Source organism: Paroedura picta, chromosome 16, assembly GCF_049243985.1.
Source record: "Paroedura picta isolate Pp20150507F chromosome 16, Ppicta_v3.0, whole genome shotgun sequence".
NCBI lineage: Eukaryota > Metazoa > Chordata > Lepidosauria > Squamata > Gekkonidae > Paroedura > Paroedura picta.
The window spans coordinates 8,329,365-8,354,183 of NC_135384.1; the positions used below are offsets into that span (position 1 = coordinate 8,329,365).

Sequence of the window (24,819 nt, forward strand, 5' to 3'; positions counted from 1 at the left end):
TCGAAGCATAGAAACCTTTGTAGGGGACTATCAGGAAAGAAAGACAGGTCCTCCGTACCCCAAGGCTAGGGTCTTATATGCAAGGGTCTTGCTCAAACAAAGACAAGAGATAACAGAGGGAGAACAGAATAAGAACTAGCCTTGTAAGAGTCTAATAGCTATATAGGTGGGCTGGGTTACTTTTTCTGGAGAAGTTATAAGTGGTACAAAGTCCCCATATTTCTTTCCCTTTTGCAATGTTTTTACTTACGGGCAAAGAAACACAAAAAGACATAATATATGACATCTTCTAGATCCAAAACTTAGGACATTAATTCCATTATTTTCCAAACTAGTTGAACAAACTGGTTTTTCTTAAGGCCATGCGTTGGAAGGGTCTTTAAATATCATAGTGTACCTTAGCATATCTCTCAAAGACTTGCAGCGGTTTACAATAATAGAATAAAACAGAAGAAGAATAAAACTACCCAGCCCACAAAGTCCCCAATACGTTAAAAGATGGCTGTTCTTTGTAGTTGATTCCCTATCTCTCCTCCCTTACCCAGAGTTCATTCCTTAGGAGGGAGGGTCTTGTTCTAATTCTAGCGGATCCACTGACGATAACTCCGGGACCTCAGCCCGGCCTCAACCATACACCTGGCGGAAGAGCCCGTCTTGCATTATCTAGTGATAATCAGAAAGACACGTCTACAAAACTCATTCACTACTAGGGGACATATCTCTTGATGCTTCGTGGTTCCCCTGCCCTTTTAAAATCCCAAAACATTTTGAATCCTAGCATCTCTCCAAGTTATATCTGGACTCCACTGACGAAAAAACTTACAGATCAGGCACCGAATCCAAAGGCAGCGATCCAAGAAATGAAGGATTACCAGGCAAGTGGGTTGTGGGGAAACAGGAATGATTCTGCTGCAGATGACTTAAGGCTGCCATCTTCAGGGAGGGGCCTCAAGTTCTCCCAGAAGGACAACTCTTCTTCACTGCACTGGAGAATTTCTGGCCAGTCTCTAATCTTCCATGGTTGGGCAAGGTTCTTCATGTACTGCAGATCAAAGTGGCTAGATTGCTGGTGTAGTGGTTAGGAGCATTGACTTCTAATCTCGTGAGCCGGGTTTGATTTCCCGCTCATCCCCCACATGCAGCCAGCTGGGTGACCTTTGGCTCGCCAGGGCACTGATAAAGCTGTTCTGACCGAGCAGTGATATCAAGGCTCTCTCAGCCTCACCCACCTCACAGGGTGTCTGTTGTGGGGAGAGGAAAGGGAAGGCAATTGGAAGCCGCTTTGAGACCCCTTCGGGTAGAGAAAAGCGGCACATAAGAACCTCCTCCTCCTCCCCCCAAACCCAATTCAAAGTCTTGTTTTTCACCTTTAAAGCCCTCCTGGCTTGGGTTGCTTCTTCTGTATGTTCCTGCCCAGAAATTAAGATTCCTTGGAGTAGCTCTCTTTACTGTCCCATCAATCAAAGAATCTCATTTGGCGGGGACACAAGACCGGTATCAGCCCCATAATCAGAGACCAGCCTCCTCCCCAGGCAGGTGTGCCTGGCCCCCCCTTGCTTTTGATCTGTAGGAAGTAATTGAAGACGGTTTTATTTAGACTGCCTTTGATCATGTTACTTGCTGTCCTCAATTGTCCTTTTTGTAAGTTTTTTTTAGATTTTATGTACTCCTTTTTTATTTGTATTTTACCTTTATCATAAGCACCATAATGAAAAGAAGAAGAAGAAGAAGAAGAAGAAGAAGAAGAAGAAGAAGAAGAAGAAGAAGAAGAAGAAGAAGAGTTGGTTCTTATATGCCGCTTTTCCCTACCCGAAGGAGGCTCAAAGCGGCTTATAGTCGCCTTCCCATTCCTCTCCCCACAACAGACACCCTGTGGGGTGGGTGAGGCTGAGAGAGCCCTGATATCACTGCCCGGTTAGAACAGTTTTATCAGTGTTGTGGCGAGCCCAAGGTCACCCAGCTGGCTGCATGTGGGGGAGCGCAGAATCAAACCCGGCATGCCAGATTAGAAGTCCGCACTCCTAACCACTACACCAAACTGGCTCAAAAGGTGGCTAATAAGTGTTTTAAATAAATAAATATTACCCAGGCAAAAGGGCCCAGGGGAAAACAGCAGCACTGGAAGGTTGGTGGTGCTGAAGTCCAATGAGAATGGCTGCCAAGGGCAGTCATCGACTTCAACTTTTCCTCTGGAAGAAGTAACTCCGCTGGGCTCCCCCTGATTTCCAAGCTTTGCCCTTCCTGGGCAAATCTCCCAGTCTAGAACTGGCAAACTGACTTCTACCCCCTCTAGGATGCTCACAGTAAGAAGGGCTGCGTATACAAAAGTTAGAATTCTACACCCAGAAGATCTGAACCCTACTGCCCCAGTCAGATGCAGCCTCTGAGACCTCTGATGTGATGAGAATAGAATTCTACACTTATCTATCTTGTTTTGCACTTTTGCAGCCGGAAGAAGTTCCTGACAGTCAGAGCGGTTCCTCAGTGGAACAGGCTTCCTCGGGAGGTGGTGGGTTCTCCATCTTTGGAAATTTTTAAACAAAGGCTGGAGAGCCATCTGACGGAGAGGCTGATTCTGTGAAGGCTCAAGGGGGTGGCAGGTTGCAGTGGATGAGCGAGAGGGTTGTGAGTGTCCTGCCTAGTGCAGGGGGTTGGACTAGGTGACCCAAGAGGTCCCATCCAACTCTACTATTCTGTGATTCTACAGCTAATGGGACGTTCTGGGACCCCAGAGGAAGTGGCTTTGGCTGCCCTGTTCCTTGCTGCGGACGCCACATTCTGCACTGGTTTCAACCTTTTGCTCAGTGGTGGAGCTGAAGTTGGCTTTGGGAAGAAGAACGAGGTGGACCCCGAGCCTGACCCAAGTGCAGGCGGGAACTCACAGGGTTTATCCAGCAGGCAATAGAGGAGAGGGGAGAAGGTCCAAGAGTACAAACGTTCTGGATTCATCTTTCTAAGAAGAAGAGCTTCCAAAAGGAGTGGTGTGATGGCGTGGTAGCCAAAGGTCACCAGGATGGCAAGAGGAAAGAGGGGTTGAACTTCATTAAACATTTCCTGTTGATTCAAACGGGGAAGAGTGGTTGTCCTTGAAAGCTCACGCCTTGAATAAATCTTTGTTGGTCTTAAAGGTGCTGCTGGACTCTGATTTTATTTCCTGTTGATGTTTACTGTTTGCTTCCTCTCGACTAACATCTGTGCCTTTTCTGACCCCAAATCCCATCACTCAATAAAGAAATGTTTCAAAGAAAAGCCGAACCTTGGATGTGTGGCTGCTGTTCGGCTTTCATGCATGGAATCGAGTTTGCACCAGGCCCCTCCATGCCTAGCTGAGTTCGGTTTATTGGCCTCTCCCCTGCCGTGCAGCTTCCTTTCCCTGCACCTCCCAGCTCCCCCAGCCTGGATTCATTTGCTTCAAACAAATGCAACTTAACTTTAGCAAGTTATGTGGTTTTTTTCTAGGTGTAAAAAATGGAAACCCATTTAAAACACACACAGAGAGTGGGCAATTGTGTTGCATTCCATATGCAATAGCTCTGTTGAACCAGAAGGTGGAAGAAAAGGCCATAAAAACACAAATTGTGTAATATTTCCGTCGTCATGAAAGACTGAAGGGAGGGAGGTAGCTTAGATCTGGCTTTCTCAAACTGGGTTTTATGAAACCCTGGGGTTTCTTGACAGCCCTGGAAGGGTTTTCTGAATGGGTCAGAGTGAATTAATTTGTAGATATTTTTAAAATTTGTTAAACATTTACCTGGTATTATGACCATATAGATGACTGGGGAAGGCACTGGCAAACCACCCCGTATTGAGTCTGCCATGAAAACGCTAGAGGGCGTCACCCCAAGGGTCAGAAACGACCCAGTCCTTGCACAGGGGATACCTTTACCTTTATGACCATATATGATCATGTTGACCTGCTCCCCCACCTCCCAAAATGGCCAATGATGGGCCTGGAGAGGGTGGGAAGAGGAGGGGCCCCAGGTGGGCGTGTCCACAGCTCTGCTTCCCAATCTTATTCTGTACAATCATGTCACTTCTGGGGTTTCTCAAAGACTGAAGATTTTTTTTTTGTGGCAGTTGTAATATTTTATTGTGATATCAAAAATACAAAAAAACAAAAATCATTCTTCTTCTCCTAGTTCAAAAAGGACCAACCTCGTGCTCCACAGCCTATAGTAGCAAATGAGCCACAAACACGGGTGCCAAAAAATTAAGTAATTGCATTGCTCCACCCAAGGGCCTATATACCCACAGCTCAGCGTGGATTTTAGTCATTAGGAGAAACGGAGGCCAACAGCAGGCATGGCAACATGACTACATTACCCGGGCAAGGTGGTGATCGTGACGGGGGGCACCCAAGGGATTGGCCTGGCCATGGTGAGAGAATTTGGTGAGAAAGGAGAGAAAGCGGCGGCCATTTTGTCCCAACAAGGGCGACTGCCAAGGAGATTTCGGAAGTCTTGCTCCCAACCTCTCAAATCTGGGATGGAGAGAAATCAGGAGGGGAATGTCTTCTTGATGTCCTCAGAGGCAATTTTCTCTGTCCTGCCAACTTCCAAAGGAGTCCATATAGCAGCATCTTTTAGCACGAGGTCTTGTGGACTACAGACTTTTTAATTTGCCTTTGACATGCCAGAAAAATCTGTTTCTTTTGTTATCAAATATTGGAGCTGCCCACCGCTTCCCAGCATCTGAACCCACAGCCAACAATTCGGGGGGGGGGGGGGGGGGTTGGTCTCTCCAAAGCTTCTCTGGGGATCTTGCTGGTTTTCAAAGTGCTCCTGAACTCAGGTTGGCTCTTTTGTGGCAGATTATCACAGCTCCCTGCCTGAAAGAGACTTCAAGGAGGGTTTGGGAGGGGAGGGGGCTCCTGCTCCCCTCATCAGAGGGAGTCTGTTCTGGACAGGACGATCTGCCTGCAGAAAACTGCCTTTCCTTAGATGGAAAACATCTAAGTTTTCTAGGGTTGTTTGAGGACCTTAATGGGGGAAGAGGGAGGAAGGAATTCTAAACCAGGGGTAGTCAACCTGTGGTCCTCCAGATGTTCATGGACTACAATTCCCATGAGCCCCTGCCAGCGTTGCCGCACTTGCTGGCAGGGGCTCGTGGGAACTGTAGTCCATGAACATCTGGAGGACCACAGGTTGGCTACCCCTGTTCTAAACAACTCTGGTGCTGTAGTTCTGTCAGAAGAGCCAATCCCAACGTTGTCTTGTGTTCCTCTCTTAATCGCATCAAAAAGCAGCATAAATTGTTGATTTAAAAAGATCAAAACCACAGCCACTTTCCTTTGAATTGTCTCTTTATTGGAGGATGGGATTTGGGATCAGAAAAGGCACAGTTGTCAGTCAAGAGGAATGTCCACCTTGTCCGGGGGACCAAACTCCAGCTGCATCCTTACGGCTCTTCCCCTCAGCTCCCTGACATATGAAACCCAGTTTCCGGAGTTTAAGTCATTACATTACATTGAACACGAAACATCTCTTGTTTTGTTCTCTTTTGCTACAACGTCATGATATGACACCTTTGTAGAGCTCTTCTTCTTGGAAGGATGGTTCTGAAGAAGTAATATTTGTACTCTTAGCGCTTCTCCCCACTCCTCGTTGCAGCTTTAGTGCTTGCTGGAGAAACCCTGTGACTTCCTACCCACACTGGATGCAGGATCCACCTCATTCTTCTTCCCAAAGCCAAGTTCGGCTCCGCCGCTGAGCACGAGGTTTAAACCAGTGCAGAAAGTAGCATCTGCAGCAAGGAACAGGGCAGCCAAGGCCACTTCTTCTGGCGTCCCGGTACGTCCCATAAGCTGTAAAAATGCAAAACGAGGTAGATCGATGTAGAATTGTATATTCATTGCGTGAGGTCAAATCATGAGGTCTCAGAAGCTGAATCGGGGCAGGATTTACTAGCAGGAGGACTCAGATTTTCTGGGTGCAGAATTCTAACTTCCCATTTTGGTATTAGCAGCCCTTCTTATTGTTATTATTCTAGAGGTAATCGAAATTGGGTTGCCAATTCCAGCTGGAGAGATGTAGAAGTACTCAGGAAGGGCAAAATTTGGACAGGAGGGGGAGCTCAGTGGAGATGGTTCTTCCATTTCAGAACCTGAAGTCTATGAGCATCCACCCTTGGCAACAACTCTAGGACCTATTCTGCACACAATAGATAATGCACTTTCAATGCTCTTTAGATTTTCCTGTTCTGTACAGGAAAATCCAGCAGCCAAAGCACACTGAAAGTGCATTATCCCATGTGTGTGGAATGGGCCTAGGACTTCAATTTCTCCTATGTACTGGGACTGCTGAGTTCACGTGGGCCGTGTTGCCTGGAGAATATTAGTTTATTACTCATCTTTCTTTCTTAAGGTGCTGAATGGCTTATGATACAGGTAAAACACAGGCCTATTATGCACAGCCGCTGAAATGGTGGCATGGAGAATGTGGAGGAGGAAGAAGTGAAGCAAACCGCTTATGCACGGGATGAAACACAACGGTGGCAAAACCCAGAGTATCCGATTATGCACACGGCTACTCCGGAGCCACTTCTGGTTGTGCCCTGGTCCCGGGAAGCTCCACTTTCTTCCGCATCTTGCTAAAGCAGCTTTTTCGGCGGCATACGTTGACTCTGCGCCCGGTTGCCGCCTGCAGTGTGCATAACTGGTGATTTTAGCCACCACCATTCCACCCCGAATGCGGACCTTCCACTCCGTGCATAATAGGCCATAAAGAGAATACCAGAAAAGCAAAAATACAAAACAACAGCCACAAAATCACAGCTTAGGACTGCAAGTAATGTAATCAAATGCAAGTAAAACTTCAGCGACCTCCTAAACCCACTTGCCTGACCATCTTTGACTTCCTTCAGGGTCGCTTCTGGGTTCTGTGACTGATTTATATAGTTTTTCGTCAAAGCAGTCCATATATAAGTCGGTGAGATGCTAGGATTGAAAAGGTTCGGAAATTAAAAAGGGGGCAAGGGTACCATAGATGTGAAAATACTGGGATTCGTTCCCTAAGTTTTCATTCTAGAAGCTATTGCATATTATGCCTGCTCGTTGTTTTGTGTTTCTGTGCTTGTAAGTGACTGGCAAAGGAAAAGAAACAGGGAGACGTTGTACCACTTGTAACTTCTCCAGAAAAATAAAACCAGCCCAGTTGTCTTGATAGTAGACTCTTACAATGCCAGCTTCCTCCTGTTCTTATGTCCTCCCTCTAGCCCTATTTGCTTTAGCCACAATTCTGCCTGTAAGCTCCTGGCCTGTCTTTCTTTCCTGAGAGTATTCTGCAAAGGCCATTGAGAGGTCTGTATAGGTAAGAATCGCTTTTACCTGTTGACTCGTACTCCGTACTTGCTCTCATCTATGGCCAGGGCTTTGGTCATGGCAATCACAGCGCCCTGTAAGAAAAATGCTGATTACTGGGCCCATTCTGCACACACAGGATAATGCACTTTCAATGTGCTTTGGCAGCTGGATTTTCCTGTGCAGAACAGGAAAATCTACTTCTAAAGTGCATTGAAAGTGCATTATCCATTGTGTGCAGAATAGACCCTGGTTACTACTAATTACATTGCTTTAAATTTCCCTCCCACGCTCACTGAGATGAAAGCATTAAATCAAGCAAGGTTTTTAGAGGGGTTAAAAGAACTTAACTTAAAAGCTCAGTGGGGAGAAATGAAGGAGAGTAACCAGGACTACACCAAGGCCAACCAGAAGTCACCTTTACCAGTTATTAAACAGTTTTAGCATCATGTATGAGAATTGACAACTGACCTGAACAAAATCCCAACCTGGCTTCCTCCTGTGCCTTTAGGAGCAGCTTGATCTCCAAGAGCCCACCGGTAGGGTTTTTCAAAGCACTCTCCCTGTCCTCTCCCTGCTGTGCAAACCTTCATCTGCCTGTCAAGTTGCTATTAAAGGCTCAACAGCACAAGAATATATTTATATATTTTAAAGATTCCTTTCTGGGGTTAGGATTACCTTGCTGGCGCAATACGGCGAGGTATGCTTCACCCCGATGACAGCAAAAATACTGGATATGCTGATGATGTTTCCTTTTGTTTCCCGCAGGTAGGGCAGCGCATACTGTACACACACACACAAAGCAAGTATTAACAGCGTTCCTGGCGTCAATTGACCACCGGCAAAGACCCTTCCCAGCACCCCTAGCAGAAATCTTTGCAACTGGAGATGGAAGAGATGAACCCTTTGGGTGCAAAACTGGTTCCCAGCTGTGGAGCTATAGCCTATCCCCCTTGTTCTATTTATTTATTATTATATTTATTGACCACCACTCCCGGACCCTGCCGGCTCACGGCAAAATGATGAAGCCACATAAAAACCCATACAATGTATAATCCCACACAACTGGTGATAAACTAAACTAATCCTCCCCTCCTTATGCACCCGACCACAGTCACCTACAGCGCTCCCCCACCATTTTGGGGGTAACCCCTGCCCAGTTGTCCAGCATATAGGGTTTATATAGGGAGGAACCTGATCTTCCTAGCCTGGCTTCAACCAAATGCCTGGTGGAAGAGCTCCGTCTTGCAGGCCCTATGGAACTGTGATAGTTCCGCCAGGGCCCTCAGCTCTGATCTGGGCAGGAGAAGACGGATGAACACAGATATAGCGCTATGCCTCTGAGTATCATTCCAGGTTTTTCCTACTGGACCTCCAACTCTGGATGAAGCCAGCTGTCCTCAAGGAAGAGGGATATCCCTTAGGAGTTAGGAACACTCACCTTGGATGCTAAGAAATGGCTCACGGTGTTGAGTTCCAAGAGGCTGTGTAGGCCTTGGGAAGTCACGTCCTCTATTTTTTCTAAGTAAGCTGTGTGCAAGAGGACATACAACGGAAGTAGGGTCCACGGAGGCAAAACACGCAAACAGCGAGAGAGCCCCCACGATGACGGATTTTAAATTTGTTTTATGGTTAAAGCAATACTGCTTGGAGTACAACCACAAGCCAGGGATAATTATCAGGTCATCTGGAGATAAGAGTAGCTCTACTGGGTCTGCCCAATAATCCCAGAGAGCCTCTAACACAGAGGCCAACCATACACGTCAGAAGGCTCAATCCTCGTTACTGCCATGGATTTCCAACCTGCAAGTGGGGCGTGGAGATCTTCCGGAATACGAAGGTCATTTCTTCTAGATAAATGCTTCTTTGTTAATATGGAATCGGTGTCATTATTCCCCACTTGGATCCCTCTCCTCCTCAAATGCTCTGTCCAGTTGCCACCCATAAATTCCCTAGCCTAGAGTTGCCTACCCTATACATTGCCTCTACTTCTGTTCCTCCGAGGGTTATGGGCCTTGAACATGGAAGTTTCCTTTCCCCATTGCAGTGAATGGGCATTGGTGGACCTGTTCCCCATGGTTTTATTGAAGCTTGCAATTAAATTAAAGGCCATCCTGGGACAACAAGGTCCATTTGTTAATTAGTATTTAGATGAAATGCTTCCTTCAGAAAGGGTTAGTGTGGGAGATGCAAGGCCTCAGGGGAGGGAGTTCTAAAAACTTGTTGTGTGTTTAAAGAATCCATTTGCTTAGGAAAACATCCTAAGGTAGCTATGCAAAATCTAATAAGACCAGGAGTTAAAGGAAGACTGGGGTACCTGATATTACTCCATATTAGAGTGCAGTTAGATTAGCTGAAATAAAAGAATGGTACAGATGTGATGAATAACGAATCTTTGGACACTTGTCTTAAAGATGGTTTAAAATTGAAAGATCCGCTTTAGTGCAATAAGAGAAAATTGACTGGGGATAATCCCATTATATCTTCAGTACTGGCAATTTTGGTATGAGCAAAAGGGGTAGTTTTAGCCTGGGATTGTCACCAAATCAATATTATTTTGTGAACAGCTATAAGATCTATCTTACTTAGGTAATCTCCAAACCTGGAGAAATCATAACTTGGATACTTGAAAGATAATTCCAGGGCTGTCAAGAAACTTTGGTTGGAAAAACGAGGTATATGTGCATATGTATATGTTTACATAAGTTCGTACTAAAATCATATTTTGAAAAAACTTGTGTGATTTAGATTCTATGCAAAAAGGTGCCAGGAAAATTATACTTCCTCAAACGCTTTATTGAAGAAGTCCATTCTGGTTTGGAATAAACAGGAAACACCCTCACACCTAGACACAAACATTCCAATGATTCTTCCCAGGCCCCAAATTTTGAACATCACTCACCAGTTCCAACGTTGTTCACAAGGCAGTCCAGGCATCCGTAACGTTCAACAGTTACCAAAATCAACTTCTGCAGGGACAAAAATGAAGAGACATCTCTGGCAAGGCAAGAAGAGCCACGTAACCCAGAGTGCTGCAGTTCCATTACCCACTCGGGGCTGCACCTGTTCCAGGTGTTGAGCAGAAGAGTTGGTTCTTATATGCTGCTTTTCTTTACCCGAAGGAGGCTCAAAGCGGCTTCCAACTCTCTTTCCTTTCCTCTCCCCTCCACAGACACCCTGTGGGGTGGGTGAGGCTGAGAGAGCCCTGATGTCACTGCTTGGTCAGAACAGTTTTGCCAGCGCCGTGGCAAGCCCCAAAGAAGCACCATCCATGCATCACCCATTTTCAGCCTACCTTAATGTCTGACTCCTTGCGGACATCACAGATCTGGAAGAAGGCATCCCCGGGGCTCCCAGAAGCCTGCAGCTCCTTCTGAATCGCTTGCCCCTTTTTCACTGTGTGGGGGCAGAACAGGACAGCTGTCAGCAAGACAAACCTTCTAGCCCTGCCTTTTTGGTGCAGCTAGACTTCTGGCAGTCTTCAAGCAAAGGTTGGATACAAACTTTTCTTGGATGCTTTAGGATGCTTAGGGCTGATCCTGCGTTGAGCAGGGGGTTGGACTAGATGGCCTGTATGGCCCCTTCCAACTCTATGATTCTATGATTCTATGATTCTAAGCCCGTTTGCTAAAAGCGTTAGAGTCTGCGGCTCCTTTCTCTTGGTTGCCTTCTCCCTTTGAAGAAAGGCAGACAAAAGAGCCTGCAAACCCGACAAACACAATCTTGTTTTAATTGGAGGAACAAACTCCTTGGGCAGGTCCTTTTGTTGATCATGTGCAGTCCAAAAAAGGTCTGATGATCAGGGGATCCCTTAGTGGTGGTGATGAGAATAATTTGGGGGCACACACAGTCTTTAGGTTGCCTCATGTACCATCTGGGTTTTCTTTAATTAACAATTTGTGCCGCTTCTGATTTTATGGGTACCTATTTTCAACAAGCCAGGGGACTGTGTCATGGGGTGGGTGGGAAGAGGACGGGCTGTAGACTCACCTTCAGAGGACGGTGCACAAAAGACCACTTTGGCTCCTTGGCGGACTGGAGGGTGAAGAAAGAGAGAGAGGAACAGAAAACGTTTGCAGGCTTGGCTCACTCACAGGTCTACGTCCCTAGATTCATTGGTTCATTTAAAAGATACAATTCCAGGCTCCTCCATCTGACATTTGGGACCCCAGATAGCCTAAGAATAGCCTAGGAATGGTGATCTGTAGTGGGAAAGCAACTCTTGAGCTCCAAAGAACAAGATCTCCAGGGCAGAAGCTTTCGAGAGTCAAAGCTCCTTGAATCGTCAGATATCCGACTTGGTAAAGCATATCTCGTGGAGATATCGTTACTCTTTAGGCGCTCCTGAACTCAAATCTTACTAAGACATCAAAAAAGTCTTGTAGCACATCAAAGATAAAGGAAAAGTCTCTAGTCTGCAAGACCTTATGCCAGAAGGCACTCCTACACAAGTCCTTTTTGTGTTTGCAGGATGGGCAAAAAGGACTCCCTCACAGTTTCTCTTCATCGCAGACTAGAGATGAAGGAAGCAAGATTCCCAAAGTCTTCCCAGCAGTCCCTTGACCTTGGCCCTGTTGGGACAAAATCCCCACTCCTCCATTCCTCCTTCTCTCCATTCTCACCAAATTCTTTCACAATGGCCAGACCAATCCCTTGGGTGCTTCCTGTCACAATCACCACCTTCCCCGGGTAACGCAGTGAAGTTGCCATGCCAGCTGTTGGCCTCCGTTCCTCTTCATGGCTAAAATCCACCTAGAGCTTTGGGTATATAGGCTCTTGGGTGGAGCAATGTAACTACTTAATTTGCTGGTGCATGAGGGTTGGTCCTCTCTGAACTAGGGTAAGAATAATGGGGGAAGGACCTTTCCAGGAGATCTTGGGTGGTGGCTTCATAGCTGAAGAAGCGTAGACCAGAGCTATGAAGGAAGAAAATCTCATTGGATCACCCATTCCTGGCCTTCCCGCTGAAGATACTTCTTGTAATATGGGAGGGATGGTTCCATTCCAACCCATTCCCTCTTCACTCAAACCACTTCCTCAAGGAAATGAATGCCGCCCTAGACCATCTCATTACATACTGCTCCATTTCTTCTCTCCGTGCTTCATTGATTCAAAGCCATTCCTTCCAAGAAAGAGATCCACAAAGGTGTGGTCTTATGACATTGTAGCAAAACAGAAGTTTAGTGTTGAACTAGGTCAAAACGTTCCTTTAAGACATGCCAGATATGCCACGCTGATAAAGAAGATCCATGTTCTTTATTCTTATGGGTTTCTGTCTAGTTCCTCTTGATAGACAACTGTGCCTTTTCTTATCCCAATTCCCATCATCCAATAAAGAAAGGATGTCAAGAAAAGAGGTGTTGTTGCAGTTTGACTTTAATAGAGGAAAACGAGTTTGCATCAGGACCTCTCCTTCCTAGTTGAGTGGAGTTTGGTTACCTCTTTTATGCCTTTCGGCTTCCTGCACTTCCAAGTTCTACACCTGAATCAGTTTGCTTCTCCCTGATAGCAAATATTATTAGGAAGCTTTGCTAGTGCAAACAGAAGCAAAAAGTGACTCCGATGATGTGAAACAGAGATAAAGTGAAGGTCAAAATTAAGGACATTCCAAGAAGGTCAGGGCTCAGTTGAAGATCTATGCATTCGTAGCAAGTTGTTATTGTGTTCTGCTTCAGGAAACAAATGTCCATAAATGTGCAAAATGCCATGTGGCAAATTGGACAAGCTGTCTCAGAACATAGTTGATCAGGAAAAACAGCTATTGGGAGGGAAAGAGGACAAATAATAGGACAAATGTGGCTGTAAGAAAAAAGAAATGTATGCTTCAGCAAATATACTTATATATGACAGGTATAAGGGAAGGCAAAAGTTCTATAACATAACAGACTAAAACTTGACTTAATGGTATAAACTATTGATGTTAATGCTATTTGGGTGGATTCCTTGGTTTTGCTGTCAGGGACTCCATTGCACCCAAAAAGTGTCCTTGTGGAATCTCACTGGCTGTGCTCATAATTTGGCTTTGGAAAACAGGGCCCATTCTGCACACAAAAGATAATGCACTTTCAATACGCTTTAGAAGTAGATTTTCCTGTTCCGCACAGGAAAATCCAGCTGTCAAGGCACATTGAAAGTGCATTATCCTATGTGTGCGGAATAGGCCCAAGAAAAAGCCCATTTGGCTACCATCCCCCTCCGCTCCCTTTTCATTTATTTATGGGCAAATCACGCTTGCTTCCTGAAAAAGGAAACGCAAAAGCCAGGTTTCTAATCACAGTGGTGGCAGCGGTGGTAATCGACCTCTCATCCTGAAATGCCACTTGAGCCAGCAATTGAAGAGTTGTAACAAAGCTGGGGGAAAAAATCATCTTTTTCATCCACCACCTTCAAAATAAGCTATTAAGAAAGCGCAACAGCACAAAAATGGAAAAAGCAACTGCCCTCTAAGTAGGAAATATCTGTGTGGAAAACAGATGTAAAGGAAACACACGCAACAAGACGCAAGGAAATCCAAGGACTACTTGCAAGAAAAGGCAACTGAGAGATATTTTAAAAGAGAAGGATGCCATTAGGTCTGGTGTCAGCATACTCACTGGTGGGGCCAATGGTTTCTTATAGGGCCTATTGCTGCTAGTTGACAGGCACTCTGCACATCCACTGGCTAGCACTGTAGCTCCCATGGGCCTGCTGTTTGCCCTGTCATTGCCCCTGAGGATAGTTCTGAAGGCAGCTGCGAGCAGGCATGGTGGGACGGTGGTAGCAGCAGGCGGTAGACCTTCAGGTGGGTGGAAGGTCTTGAGTGCTTGGTGATGGGCAGAAGAAGGGAAGGGGGATCTGTCTGTCCAGATCCCACAAAAACCTGGAAAGAGCCCTGAATGACTTCATTGAAGCCTGCCGTGGCCAGGGGAATGGTAGCTGGGCATTGTGCAAATTTAGGAGAGGCAAGAACAGGGATGCCCCGTACAGAAAAAAAATGTATAACGTGATCAGAAGGAGGGAGTGCAGATTACAGAGGCTGTTGGCATTTAATTAAGGAGCTGTTCTTCTTAACATGGTTTTCACAGCTTGCTTCTAGCCGGAGGCTTGTTTTATGAAAGTCATTTTAGGGTGCTAAATGTTTTGTTTTTGTAATTCTCTGGGCTGGGCTTTTTAATGCCAGGGCTTTTGATCCATTTTTAATTCAAAGTTTTTGTGCTGCGCTGTCATTTTGTGAAGTTGAACTTTGTAAGCTGCCTTAAGAAGGTTCCCTGTTGAGATGGAATAGACATTTTTTTAAGAAACGGGGGGGGGTCTGTTATGAGGGGATGAGGGAAAGTGCTCTAGACACACTCACTGTTCGATGTTTTTGGACAGAAGACCATGTTAGCTCCTTGGTAGACGGGAAAGCAAAGAGAGGAGGAGGAGGAGGAGAAGAAGAGCTTTTATCTACCCGAAGGAGTCTCAGAGAGGCTTACAACCACCTTCCCTTTCCTCTCCTCACAACAGACACCCTGTGAGGTTGGTGAGGCTGAGAGAGCTCTGAGATTACTGAAGAAGAAGGAAAAGAAGAAGAGTTTGTTCTTATATGCTACTGTTCTCGGCCCAAAGGAGTCTCAAAGTGACTTACAATCGCCTTCCCTTTCCTCTCCCCACAAGAGACACCCTGGGAGGGAGGTGAGGCTGAGAGAGCCCTGATGTTACTGCTTGGTTAGAACAGCTTTCTCAGTGCTGTGAGGACCCCAAGGCACCCAGCTGGCTGCATGTGGGGGAGCGTGGAATCAAACCCAGCTTGCCAGATTAGAAGTCCACACTCCCAACCAAGCTGACTCAGAAAGGAATACAGGGCAAAACTCAAAGGCTTGGCCATCACAGAAGTGTAGATCACAACATTATATCGATTTGATACAGTGGAAACAGTGTTTTAACGATGAATTTTAATCGTGATTATATTTTACACCTATAAATTTAAATATTATTTTGTATTCTTCTTCCCTCCTCCCGGTATTTACCAATATTTTAAATGTATGTTTAAAGTTTGGCCTGAATGCCCGAAAATAAATCTGATTTCTGTGCTGAAAATGTGAAACTCAGAGACTGAATGCTATGGGGAGGCGCAGCTGAAGGTATTTGGTCACATCAAGCTGTTTTAATGTTGCAAGATCTGTCTGATCTGCCCTTCATAGGATCAGTGGGACACAACGAGCAGCGCTTCAAAGGACTTTTGGGGTTCACAGTTGTGCTTATCTAGTCACGTTACTGAAATCACACGGATGCTAATTTTGAAGATAACAAAACTACTTATGCCAAATGCCAGGCAACAAAATTTTACAGTCGACAAAGTGTCGCAACTGCAGAACCGCCTTCCCCCTGCAGCACAAACCTGCCTGTCAACTCAGGCTGTTTAATAAAGCCCTTTGTTTGATGCTCCTGCTGTCAAGTGGGAAGAAACGGATCGCAAATGGCCAGAAGACCTTTTTAGCAGCAGCGGCCGTGATAAGGGGGGACACGTTAGGGCCCGTGGCACTGGATAAAAGTAGCACTGGATAAAAGCATACCCCCAAAGACATCCAAAGAATCAACTTTCTTTATGGAGAAGATGTAGACAAAGGAAGGAAATGGGGGAAGAATTTGACTGTGTAATATTATCCAAATTGACAATACTATCTCAGGGAAAAGCACCATTGAAACAGCCTTCCCAGGTAGCAGCTGGCAGAGGACTGGGTGGGAATTCATAGAACCATAGAGTTGGAATGGGCCATGCAGGCCATCTAGTCCAACCCCCTGCTCAACGCAGGATCAGAATCACAGAATCATAGAGTTGGAAGGGGCCATGCAGGCCATCTAGTCCAACCCCCTGCTCAACGCAGGATCAGACCAGAGCATCCTAAAGCATCCAAGAAAAGTGTGTATCCAACCTTTGCTTGAAGACTGCCAATGAGGGGGGGGGGGAAGCTCACCACCTCCTTAGGCAGCCTATTCCGATGGATAGAGATGGAGATGGATGGAGACAAAGATCAGGGTAGAGAGTGGAGGTGTGTGTGTGTGTGTGTGTGTGTGTGCGCAGTCTTTTTCTGCCAGCTCAACACTGACCATGCTCCACAAAGTGAGTCAGAATATTAGCTACACACCGTTCCTCTCAACCTGCAAATCCAGCAGTTGTGTTGCCCCACCCAGCTGCTGATATTCCCAAATTCAGCAATTCTGTTGCAGTTTATATTAACAAGCCAAGCTCGGTGTGGGTTTTAGTCTTTCGGAGAAACGGAGGCCGACAGCTGGCATGGCGTCTTTACTGCGTTACCCAGGCAAGGTGGTGATCGTGACCGGGGGCACCCGAGGAATTGGCCTGGCCACTGTGAGAGAATTTGGTAAGAAGGGAGGGAAGCGGCCATGGAGGAGGGGGGCAATTTCTACCAACAGGGGCTGCCAGGAAGATTCAGGAAGTCTTGCTCTCTGCTAGGATTGCCATGGTCCCCAGTGAACACCAGTTTGGTAGGGTGGAGGGCTGCCACAAACAGTCTGATGGTCTGTTCTTGGTGAGAAAATCTTCCTGCAGAAAACTGCCCCTTTCGAGATGGGGAATAATTGTTTTCTTTAAAGCGGAACGGTAACGGGGAGAGGCAAGAAGCAAGCCTTTTAAACCCATCAAACCTTGTGATGTACATCTCTGGGGATGCCGCACCCCTGAGCTTTCTCTCACCTTCTTTTCTCTTGCCTTCCAGTTCACCAGGGAGCCAATGTGGTCTTCAGTTCAGGACCCTCCGAAGGTGAGTCTGGTACTTCTGACCCCACCATGACGGAATTCGCTTATTTGTTTAAAAAAAAAATCATATGCCATCTCAACAGAGGTGGGAGCTTAATAACTTAATACAATTATAAAAGGTAAAGGTATCCCCTGTGCAAGCACTGGGTCATGTCTGACCCTTGGGGTGACGATCTCTAGCGTTTTCATGACAGACTCAATATGGGGTGGTTTGCCAGTGCCTTCCCCAGTCATTACCGTTTACCCCCCAGCAAGCTGGGTACTCATTTTACCAACCTTGGAAGGATGGAAGGCTGGGTCAACCTTGAGCCGGCTGCTGGGATTGAACTCCCAGCCTCATAGGCAGAGCTTCAGACTGCATGTCTACTGCCTTACCACCCTGTGCCACAAGAGGCCCTTAATACAATTATAGCACAGCATAAGTATTATGAATTAAAAAAGGATTAAAACCCCAGCCATTTAAAAGCCCAGCCACAGAATTACAGAAATAAAACATTCAGCATCCTAAAATAATTTTAATTAAACAGATCTCAGGCTAGAAGCAGGCTGTGAAAGCCATTTTAGAACAATTCTTTAATTAAAAGCTGAGGTTAAAAAAAGAAATCTTTGGGGGGCCAGGTGAGGCTGACAGGGCGGGGGGAGATTTCCATCGCTCAGGTTCCACGGCAAACCCCCTTTTTGTTATCGTCACCCAGATAATTTCTGCAGGGCTTCCAAAGATCATAACTGTCTGGACATATGGGGAGGAAGAGGCCCTTCAGTGGCCATCCATCCCACATCCACAGGGCTGAAAGTTAGAACCAGAACTCGGCATGGATTGTGACCCAGGAACAGATGGGTGACCGGTGCTGAACTCCTGGTCCGTGAAAGATATAATCTCAGGATCCATTTCTTTACTTCTTTGCCAGCAGTATCTCAGGTCAGCACATATCAAGAAGAGATGAGGCTTATGGTCGCAGAGTTAGAGATGAAAGTCAATGCGAATGAGAAGATGCTGGTCAAAGTGGCCTTTCCCATCTTCTGCTCAGGCCCTCCCAGAGGGAGAAAACACGGAAGAAACTTATCTTCATCCTTGAGTAGAGTCGAGAAAGAGGGAGATGAGGGAAAGTGGGATTATCTGTCTCCCCCGCCTGTCATCAAGATCTTCTCTTTCCTGGTTCCAGAAGTCAACACTAGATGGGACCCATCCTCAAGTTCTTTTCCCCATGGAAACTATAAGATAGTTATTTATTTTTCCGCCCAAAAGGAGAAAAGCATCCAGAGCAACAGTCTCCAATGCATTTAGTAAACATGTTAGTCTGTAAGTAAAGACTGAGCACACCTAGAAAGGAAGGTGGAAGGATAAGCCAAAGGCCACACAAAAAAGAGGCAGGGCAAGAAGGTTGGTTCTGCTGGAAACTATTCTGTTCTACCCCTTTGCAGCGGACAGGGGACAAGAAATTCAGAGGGAGCTGCAGGCTTCTGGTTGTGCAGGCGATGCTTTCTTCCAGATCTGTGATGTTCTAAGGGAGTCAGACATTAAGGTAGGTGAAAAGTAGTGCTTCTTGGGGGTTCCACGATTTCCCAGGCTCCTTTGCTACTCATCCTTCCTTGTTTGCTTGCAGCTCTGGACCTGCAGGGCTTTAGGTTCTGTTGTCATGCTTGCCTTGCCTTAGATCTCTCTCCATCCCTTTTCCTGCAGAGGTTGATTCAGGCCACTGTACAGCGTTATGGATGCCTGGACTGCCTGGTGAACCTTGCTGAAGATGGTGAGTGATTTTTAGTCTTTTGTAGGTCTGGAAAGAATCGCTAGGATGCATGTGGGCATTTCTTGTTTAGTCAAAATTCAGAATTGACTTGTCCAATAAAGGCTTTGAGGAACTATAGATTTGCAGGCAGCTGTTGATAAAGCAACTAAGGAAATTGCAGTAGTTTAATAACACAGCATATGTAGATGATGTTCTTGGGACTTCCCTGAGGCTCCACATCTTTCACACTAAATGCTTCTAAAGGAAGTGCAGGATCAATTAAACCAACTGGTAGAGTCTGCTGTCCTAGGATGCAGCGATGGCCACACATTTAATTGGAGGCTTGCAAAGATGGTTCCATCAATAACAACAAGCTGCAATGGTAAATGAAATCTCCCTATTTGTTTATTTTATTTACAATTGAATTTCTAGGCCACTCACTGGTTTACAACAGTAATTTAAACATTTTGAACCACAGGTCAGTGAAACATTCTAAAATACAATAAAATTCCTAAAAGGTATAAAGTGCTTTGCCGTTTCCTCAACCACCATGATCTCACTGGCGATTTTGAAGTGATTTCAGTGGAAGTGGGTGGCAGAGGAACCTAAGGTTGGTGAATATGGAATAGGGGAGGCCCAATATGTTTCTGGACCACCTGGCCTCAACCGTAAGCTTGGTGGAAGAGCAGGAAGAGCAGCATTTAACAGGCCCCGTTGAACCTCAACAGCTCCATCAGGGGCCAGATATCTACTGGAAGCTCATTCTGCCAGGCAGGATCCAAGGCTGAGAAGGCTCTGGTCCAGGCCAGCCAGATCTCTCTAGGGCCAGGGATCACTGGCAAGTTGAAATTACTTTAAAGGAAAAAAACACAAAGATGAAATCCAACATATTGTGTGCATGTGACAAGCTTGCCTTAAAGGAGAAGCCCCTAATTTCTCTCAACTTCTGTCGGTCCTGGATTTTTTCTCCCTTCTCTGCCTTTTTCGATCCTCCCCCCCCCCAAGAAAAGAAAGAGGCTCCCTGCTTCGCTCCTCTCCCCCCCTTCAAGAAAAGAAAGAAAGAGGCTTGGCTCCTCCCCTTCTGAACTGCCCTAATCACGTGCAGAACACTTTCCTGTTTCAATGGGGAGGGGGGGGGAGAGGAAGATCCAAGTTCAAAACAATCTGGATTCAACAGGATTGACAATGGAATAAACAAAGTAAGTGCAGACTCTGCCCCTGTTTCCCTTTTATATTCTCCTGCAAACAGCTTATAAAGAAGCGACTGATGATGTGACGGTCCAAAGTTTCTCCAACTTAATGGATCTCAACGTTGTGAGCTGTTTGTTAATATCCAAGGTGAGTATTTCTAACGCAGAAGCTGATTCCCTGCTCCTGAGGGCAGCTGACACCCTCCAGAGTTGAAAGTCCGGCAGAAAAAAACCTGGAATGGCATACAACTTAGGGGGTGCAGGGCCTGACCTGGGTCCTTCAGTCAGCTATCACCCAACATGAGGAGGAAGGTCCAGGGCTTCACAGCTGAGGACCCACTTTGTACCCTCAGGGATAGTCCCTGCCCTCCCGAGTTGCAAGAACTTGCTCTAGCCATGCTGGGGAGGGACTCTGCCAGTGGTCAGTTCTAAGCCACACGGACTTCATGGTCTGTGATTGCATATAACGGCTTTGTGCATGTCCTCTTTTGAGATCAGAGGAATAGCGTAGATTTCTCGTGAACAAGAAGTCGGAAATCGAAATCAAAATGGCACAAATGTCTGAAACTCCTTTTTTCTTATTTAATGAATATATTTCATTACGTGAGGTGAAATGGCCCCATCCAAAACAGAGCTCTTGCCTAAGTGATACTTGTTATTGGCTCAAATTCCAAGTGAAATGTGATGACCGTGAGACTCTATTTAGATATTGACCGGCAAGTACTGCTGAAGATACAGAAAGCAGGATAAGAATACCTGGGTTTTGGTTGACGATGTTTGGAAATTAATGGATACTGATTAGTTGAAAATTAAGAGATCAGGCACATCTTTTCCCCCGTGAGAGCCAATTTGGTGTAGTGGTTAGGACTCCTAATTTAGGAGTGCAGACTTCTAATCTAGCGAGCTGGGTTTGATTCCCCGCTCCCCCACATGCAGTCAGCTGGGTGACCTTGGGCTCACCACAACACTGACCAAGCTGTTCTGACCGAGCAGGAATCTCAGGGCTCTCTCAGCCTCACTCACCTCACAGGGTGTCTGTTGTGGGGAGAGGAAAGGGAAGGAGACTGTAAGCCGCTTTGAGACCCTTTCGGTTAGAGAAAAGCGGCATATAAGAACCACCTTTTCTTCTTCTTCTTGTGTACAGTATGCGCTGCCCTACTTACGGGAAACGAAAGGAAACATCATCAACTCAGGAAGGCTTTATGGTGTTATTGGGATCGAGGATGGTTTGTCAACTGTCACGAGCAAGGTAACCCTGATCAGTTGCTTAAATAAATAAATAAATCATTCTGCTCTTGAGCATTTTAGAGTCACTTGACCGGAAGAGGAAGGATTGCGCAGCATGTAGATAACCAGTGATAGTATCTGCCACTCGTGTGCTTTGAAAAACTACCCCTGCAGGCTCTTGTGAATCAAATTGCTACGAAAGGCACAGGAGGAGGCCAGGCTGGTATTTTTGATGCCAGCTGGCCATTCTCATGCATGAGGCTAAAACCAGTCCATAAGCGGTAAGGGTTTCATGGAATCTTCGTTTGTTTTCTACTTGTTATCCGACTGAAAAAATCTCGCTTAAGCCTCAAAACCGAAAACACCCTGAAGAACTCCAAGTAGAGCTATCAAATGCCTAGGGAAAATGCGATTTATGCTCAGTTGGCAACCCTGCCTGTTGTGCATTTCTCTTCCAGGGCGCAGTGGTTGCCATGACCAAAGCCCTGGCCATAGACGAGAGCAAGTACGGCGTTCGAGTCAACAGGTAAAAAACGATGGTTATCATTAGAGAATCCTCAATGCACAGACTCTCAGGAAAGAAAGACAGGTCCTCCAGATCCCAAGGCCATGAGCTACAGGGAAAGATTTTAGTAAAACAAATAAAGAGATAATAGAGGAGAAAACAGGTAATTGGTACTGAAAGAGTGTAACACCCAAACCAATGGGCTTGAATAACATTTCTGGAGCAGCTATAAGTGGTAGTTCTTTTCACTTTTTAAAATTGTGTATGAGCCAAGAATCACAAGGAATAGATAAGGGACAGAACACGGCAACTTCTAAAAATACAGTTTAGGGAATGAATGCTGTTATTTTCAATGCCATTGGGATAAACTGTTTTGTCTTAAGGATGTGCATAGGCCGTGTCTTTAAATGTATATCGGTATAGCTGATGTCACCAAAGTACCGAAACCACTGCACCTACAGATAGAGAAGGTGGGAGGTGCCTACATACTAGCAGGTATCCCCCCAGGTGCACTGAAAATTTCAGCTTTGTCAATTAACTACAACAAGAATAAGATACTCAGAAGGGGCGAGGGGTCCAGCTTCAAAGAGAGCTGAATCTGCTCCAGGGAGCCCAGAATGTAAAGAGAGAGAGAGGAAAAAACAGAGCAGGGGGAAGGAGAAACCAGCCTCCTTAAATCCACCCCAAAGAGTCTTAAGCAAATGATTAGTTTATTCCATGTGGCCTGAGATTGCAGAGCCTGCATTCCAGGCCATATTTTTCTGGGGTATAGAAATGAATAATTTGGGAGTATAACGACTCGATCGTATGGTGTGTTAAAGTGTAAGCTTGTTGTGGAAGTTGCTCTCTTGCTAGGAATAATGACACATCTTCAAAACTCATTCATGTGGGGACCTATTTCTTGATGTTTTGTAATTCCCAATCATTTTGAATTTTAGCATTTCACCGGGTATTATATGGAATCCTTTGTGGGAAAGAGAAATAAACCGTTTTAGGAATCCAGAGGCCGTACTCCAGGTGCACCAGTCTTTCCAGGCAAGTGTGCTGTAGGGAAACAGGGATGGTGTTGCCAAGAGTAGTTCTTCCTAAGGGCCATTCTCAAGGTGGGGCCTAAAGTTCTCCTGGAATATTCTCCAAGCTACAGAGACTAGTGCTCAGGAGAAAATGGCAGCTCTGAAGGGTATGGGAAACTGAAGTCCTAGAGCTGGCAGGGGCTCGTGGGAATTGTAGTCCATGGACATCTGGAGGGCCGCAGTTTGACTACCCCTGTCCTAGATTGTCCATAGATGTTGTATGCTCTTCATCTTCTGTATCTCCTGTGGAAGAAGCATCCCTACTGAGTCCTGTCTGCTTCCCGAACTCTATCCTCCCCAGAAACTGTAGTCCTCTGAGGCCTCCATTGGCAGCTGTAGTTCTACCGTGTCTCAGGTGGTGATAATAATTAGGGGTGTGAATACCCTGATGGGAAAAAGTGAAATTTAGAATTCTGCACCAGGAAACCTGAGTTCTACTGCCAGTAAAACCTGCCCCGCCCAGAATCAGCTTCTGAGTTCTCGTGATCTTCTCCCATGTGAACTGAGAATAGAATTCTGCATTTATTTCTCTTCTTTTGCACACTTATAGCTAATGGGACGCTTCGGGACCCCAGAAGAGGTGGCATTGGCTATTCTGTTCCTCGCCGCTGATGCAACCTTCTGCACCGGTCTTAACCTTCTGATCACTGGTGGAGCCGAACTTGGCTTTGGAATAAAGAGCAAGATAGGTCCCGACTATTCCCCAAGTGCAATTGGGAATCTGCAGGACTCCTCCAGAAAATAATAGAATCGCAAGGGCTGGTTGGGGATAAGAACAGAGCGTATACCTGTCATGGATTCAAATTCATTATTCAACCTTCATTCAGTGCTTCCTGCCTATGTTTTCTGCTCAATACCTCTTGACCAAAACCCGTACCTGTTCTTATTCCAAATCCCATCATCCAAAGAAGACAAGGTTGAAAGAAAAGAGTTGCCACGAATATATTGTCGCTTGTTTGGCTTAAATACATGGATATGAGTTTGCATCAGGACCCACAATGCCTGTCGGAGTTGGGTTTGCTACCCTTTCCCCTGCCTTACAGCTTCCTTTCCCTGTTCCTCCCAGTTCTCTGCCTGGATTTGTTTGCTTCTCGCCCTTTCAAATGTTTTAGGGGCAAATTGTGCTTCCTTGCTAGAAGGAAAGCAAATCTGTACATTTTCCAAAAGTACAGCTTCTATCCAGAGCGGCGGATGTGGTGGTGGTGTATATCTCCTTACCTTGAGACACCATCAAGCAATTCAAACCATTGAACCATGGCTGAAAAAGATTACCCCACTTTTTCAGATACCATCACCAAAATATATACAGTCTGAATTTTGAGGAAAGAGGCAGTCTGAATGATTTTTGAATTATGAATTCTCAGGTATTCTGAGGTTGCCAAAAAGGGGATCTGCCAATCAAAACTGCATTCATTCTCTCCTACCTGTCCTCATCTTGATAGAATTTTAAAACTTGTTCAAAACAATTAGATCACTGGCAGTCTTCAAGCAAAGGTTGGATGCACACTTTTCTTGGATGCTTTAGGATGCTTAGGGCTGATCCTGCGCTGAGCAGGGGGTTGGACTAGATGGCCTGTATGGCTCCTTCCAACTCTATGATTCTATGATTCTATGATTCTATGATCTGTCAATGATGATTTAGCAAGGAGACAGAGAATGCACCATAACAGCTAAGGTGTGGGAAAATTGGACAAGAATGTTTCAAAAGTGAAATTTCTTTTTACAGAAATAAAGAGGGAACTCAGGGCATAAGAGCTGGCATTTCTGTATAAATATGCACTCCTGTTATAAGCAAATCAGATTTCTCTGGGTGGAAGTCTCAGATGAAGAATAGGGGAAGTTTCTTGGTGGGTAACTTGGGCTTGTTGATTATCCATAAAAGCAGTGAGCTGAAACCTGATCTGCTTTTGAAATTACTGCTTGGTAAAAAGTGCTCTGACACGTTTAGCATTTATTCTTAGGGTAATTGTAGGATTAACTCTGCCATGCCTATATTTCCTTCTGTCTAGCTGATTCAATAAAATAATTTGTCTCAATAAAAGATAAATGTTTTATTTGCCG

General features: G+C 45.6%; 3 protein-coding genes across 5 annotated transcripts in view; 2 read left to right on the top strand and 1 right to left on the bottom strand.

Annotated features, from left to right (window-relative positions):
* The window catches only part of LOC143826705 (L-fucose dehydrogenase-like), a 32,721-nt gene extending 29,541 nt beyond the window's left edge, over window positions 1-3,180 (top strand). For 2 of the 3 annotated variants that reach the window (XM_077315609.1, XM_077315607.1), the window contains exon 8: window positions 779-1,147. In XM_077315609.1, coding sequence (XP_077171724.1) covers window positions 779-1,082 — 304 coding nt within the window. In that variant the 3' untranslated portion in view covers window positions 1,083-1,147. Of the gene's footprint in view, window positions 1-778; window positions 1,148-2,707 lie in introns of those variants that run through there. The other variant, XM_077315608.1, reaches the window with a different exon arrangement.
* A 2,009-nt stretch (window positions 3,181-5,189) lies between these two features.
* On the bottom strand, window positions 5,190-12,007 carry LOC143826008 (L-fucose dehydrogenase-like). The gene is made up of 9 exons (XM_077314496.1): window positions 11,920-12,007; window positions 11,288-11,332; window positions 10,593-10,693; window positions 10,200-10,266; window positions 8,739-8,827; window positions 7,976-8,080; window positions 7,325-7,392; window positions 6,838-6,934; window positions 5,190-5,803 (listed from the first exon to the last, which is right to left on the bottom strand). The coding sequence occupies exons 1-9, from the start codon at window positions 12,005-12,007 to the stop codon at window positions 5,612-5,614; spliced, it is 852 nt and encodes a 283-aa protein (XP_077170611.1). The 3' UTR covers window positions 5,190-5,611.
* Window positions 12,008-16,171: 4,164 nt separating this feature from the next.
* LOC143825667 (L-fucose dehydrogenase-like) lies at window positions 16,172-24,760 on the top strand. Its single transcript, XM_077313874.1, has 9 exons — window positions 16,172-16,641; window positions 16,996-17,040; window positions 18,459-18,559; window positions 18,718-18,784; window positions 20,013-20,101; window positions 21,098-21,202; window positions 21,639-21,706; window positions 22,624-22,720; window positions 23,309-24,760. Exons 1-9 carry the CDS (start codon window positions 16,554-16,556, stop codon window positions 23,501-23,503), a joined length of 855 nt encoding a protein of 284 aa, XP_077169989.1. The 5' UTR covers window positions 16,172-16,553; the 3' UTR covers window positions 23,504-24,760.
* Window positions 24,761-24,819: the final 59 nt, after the last annotated feature.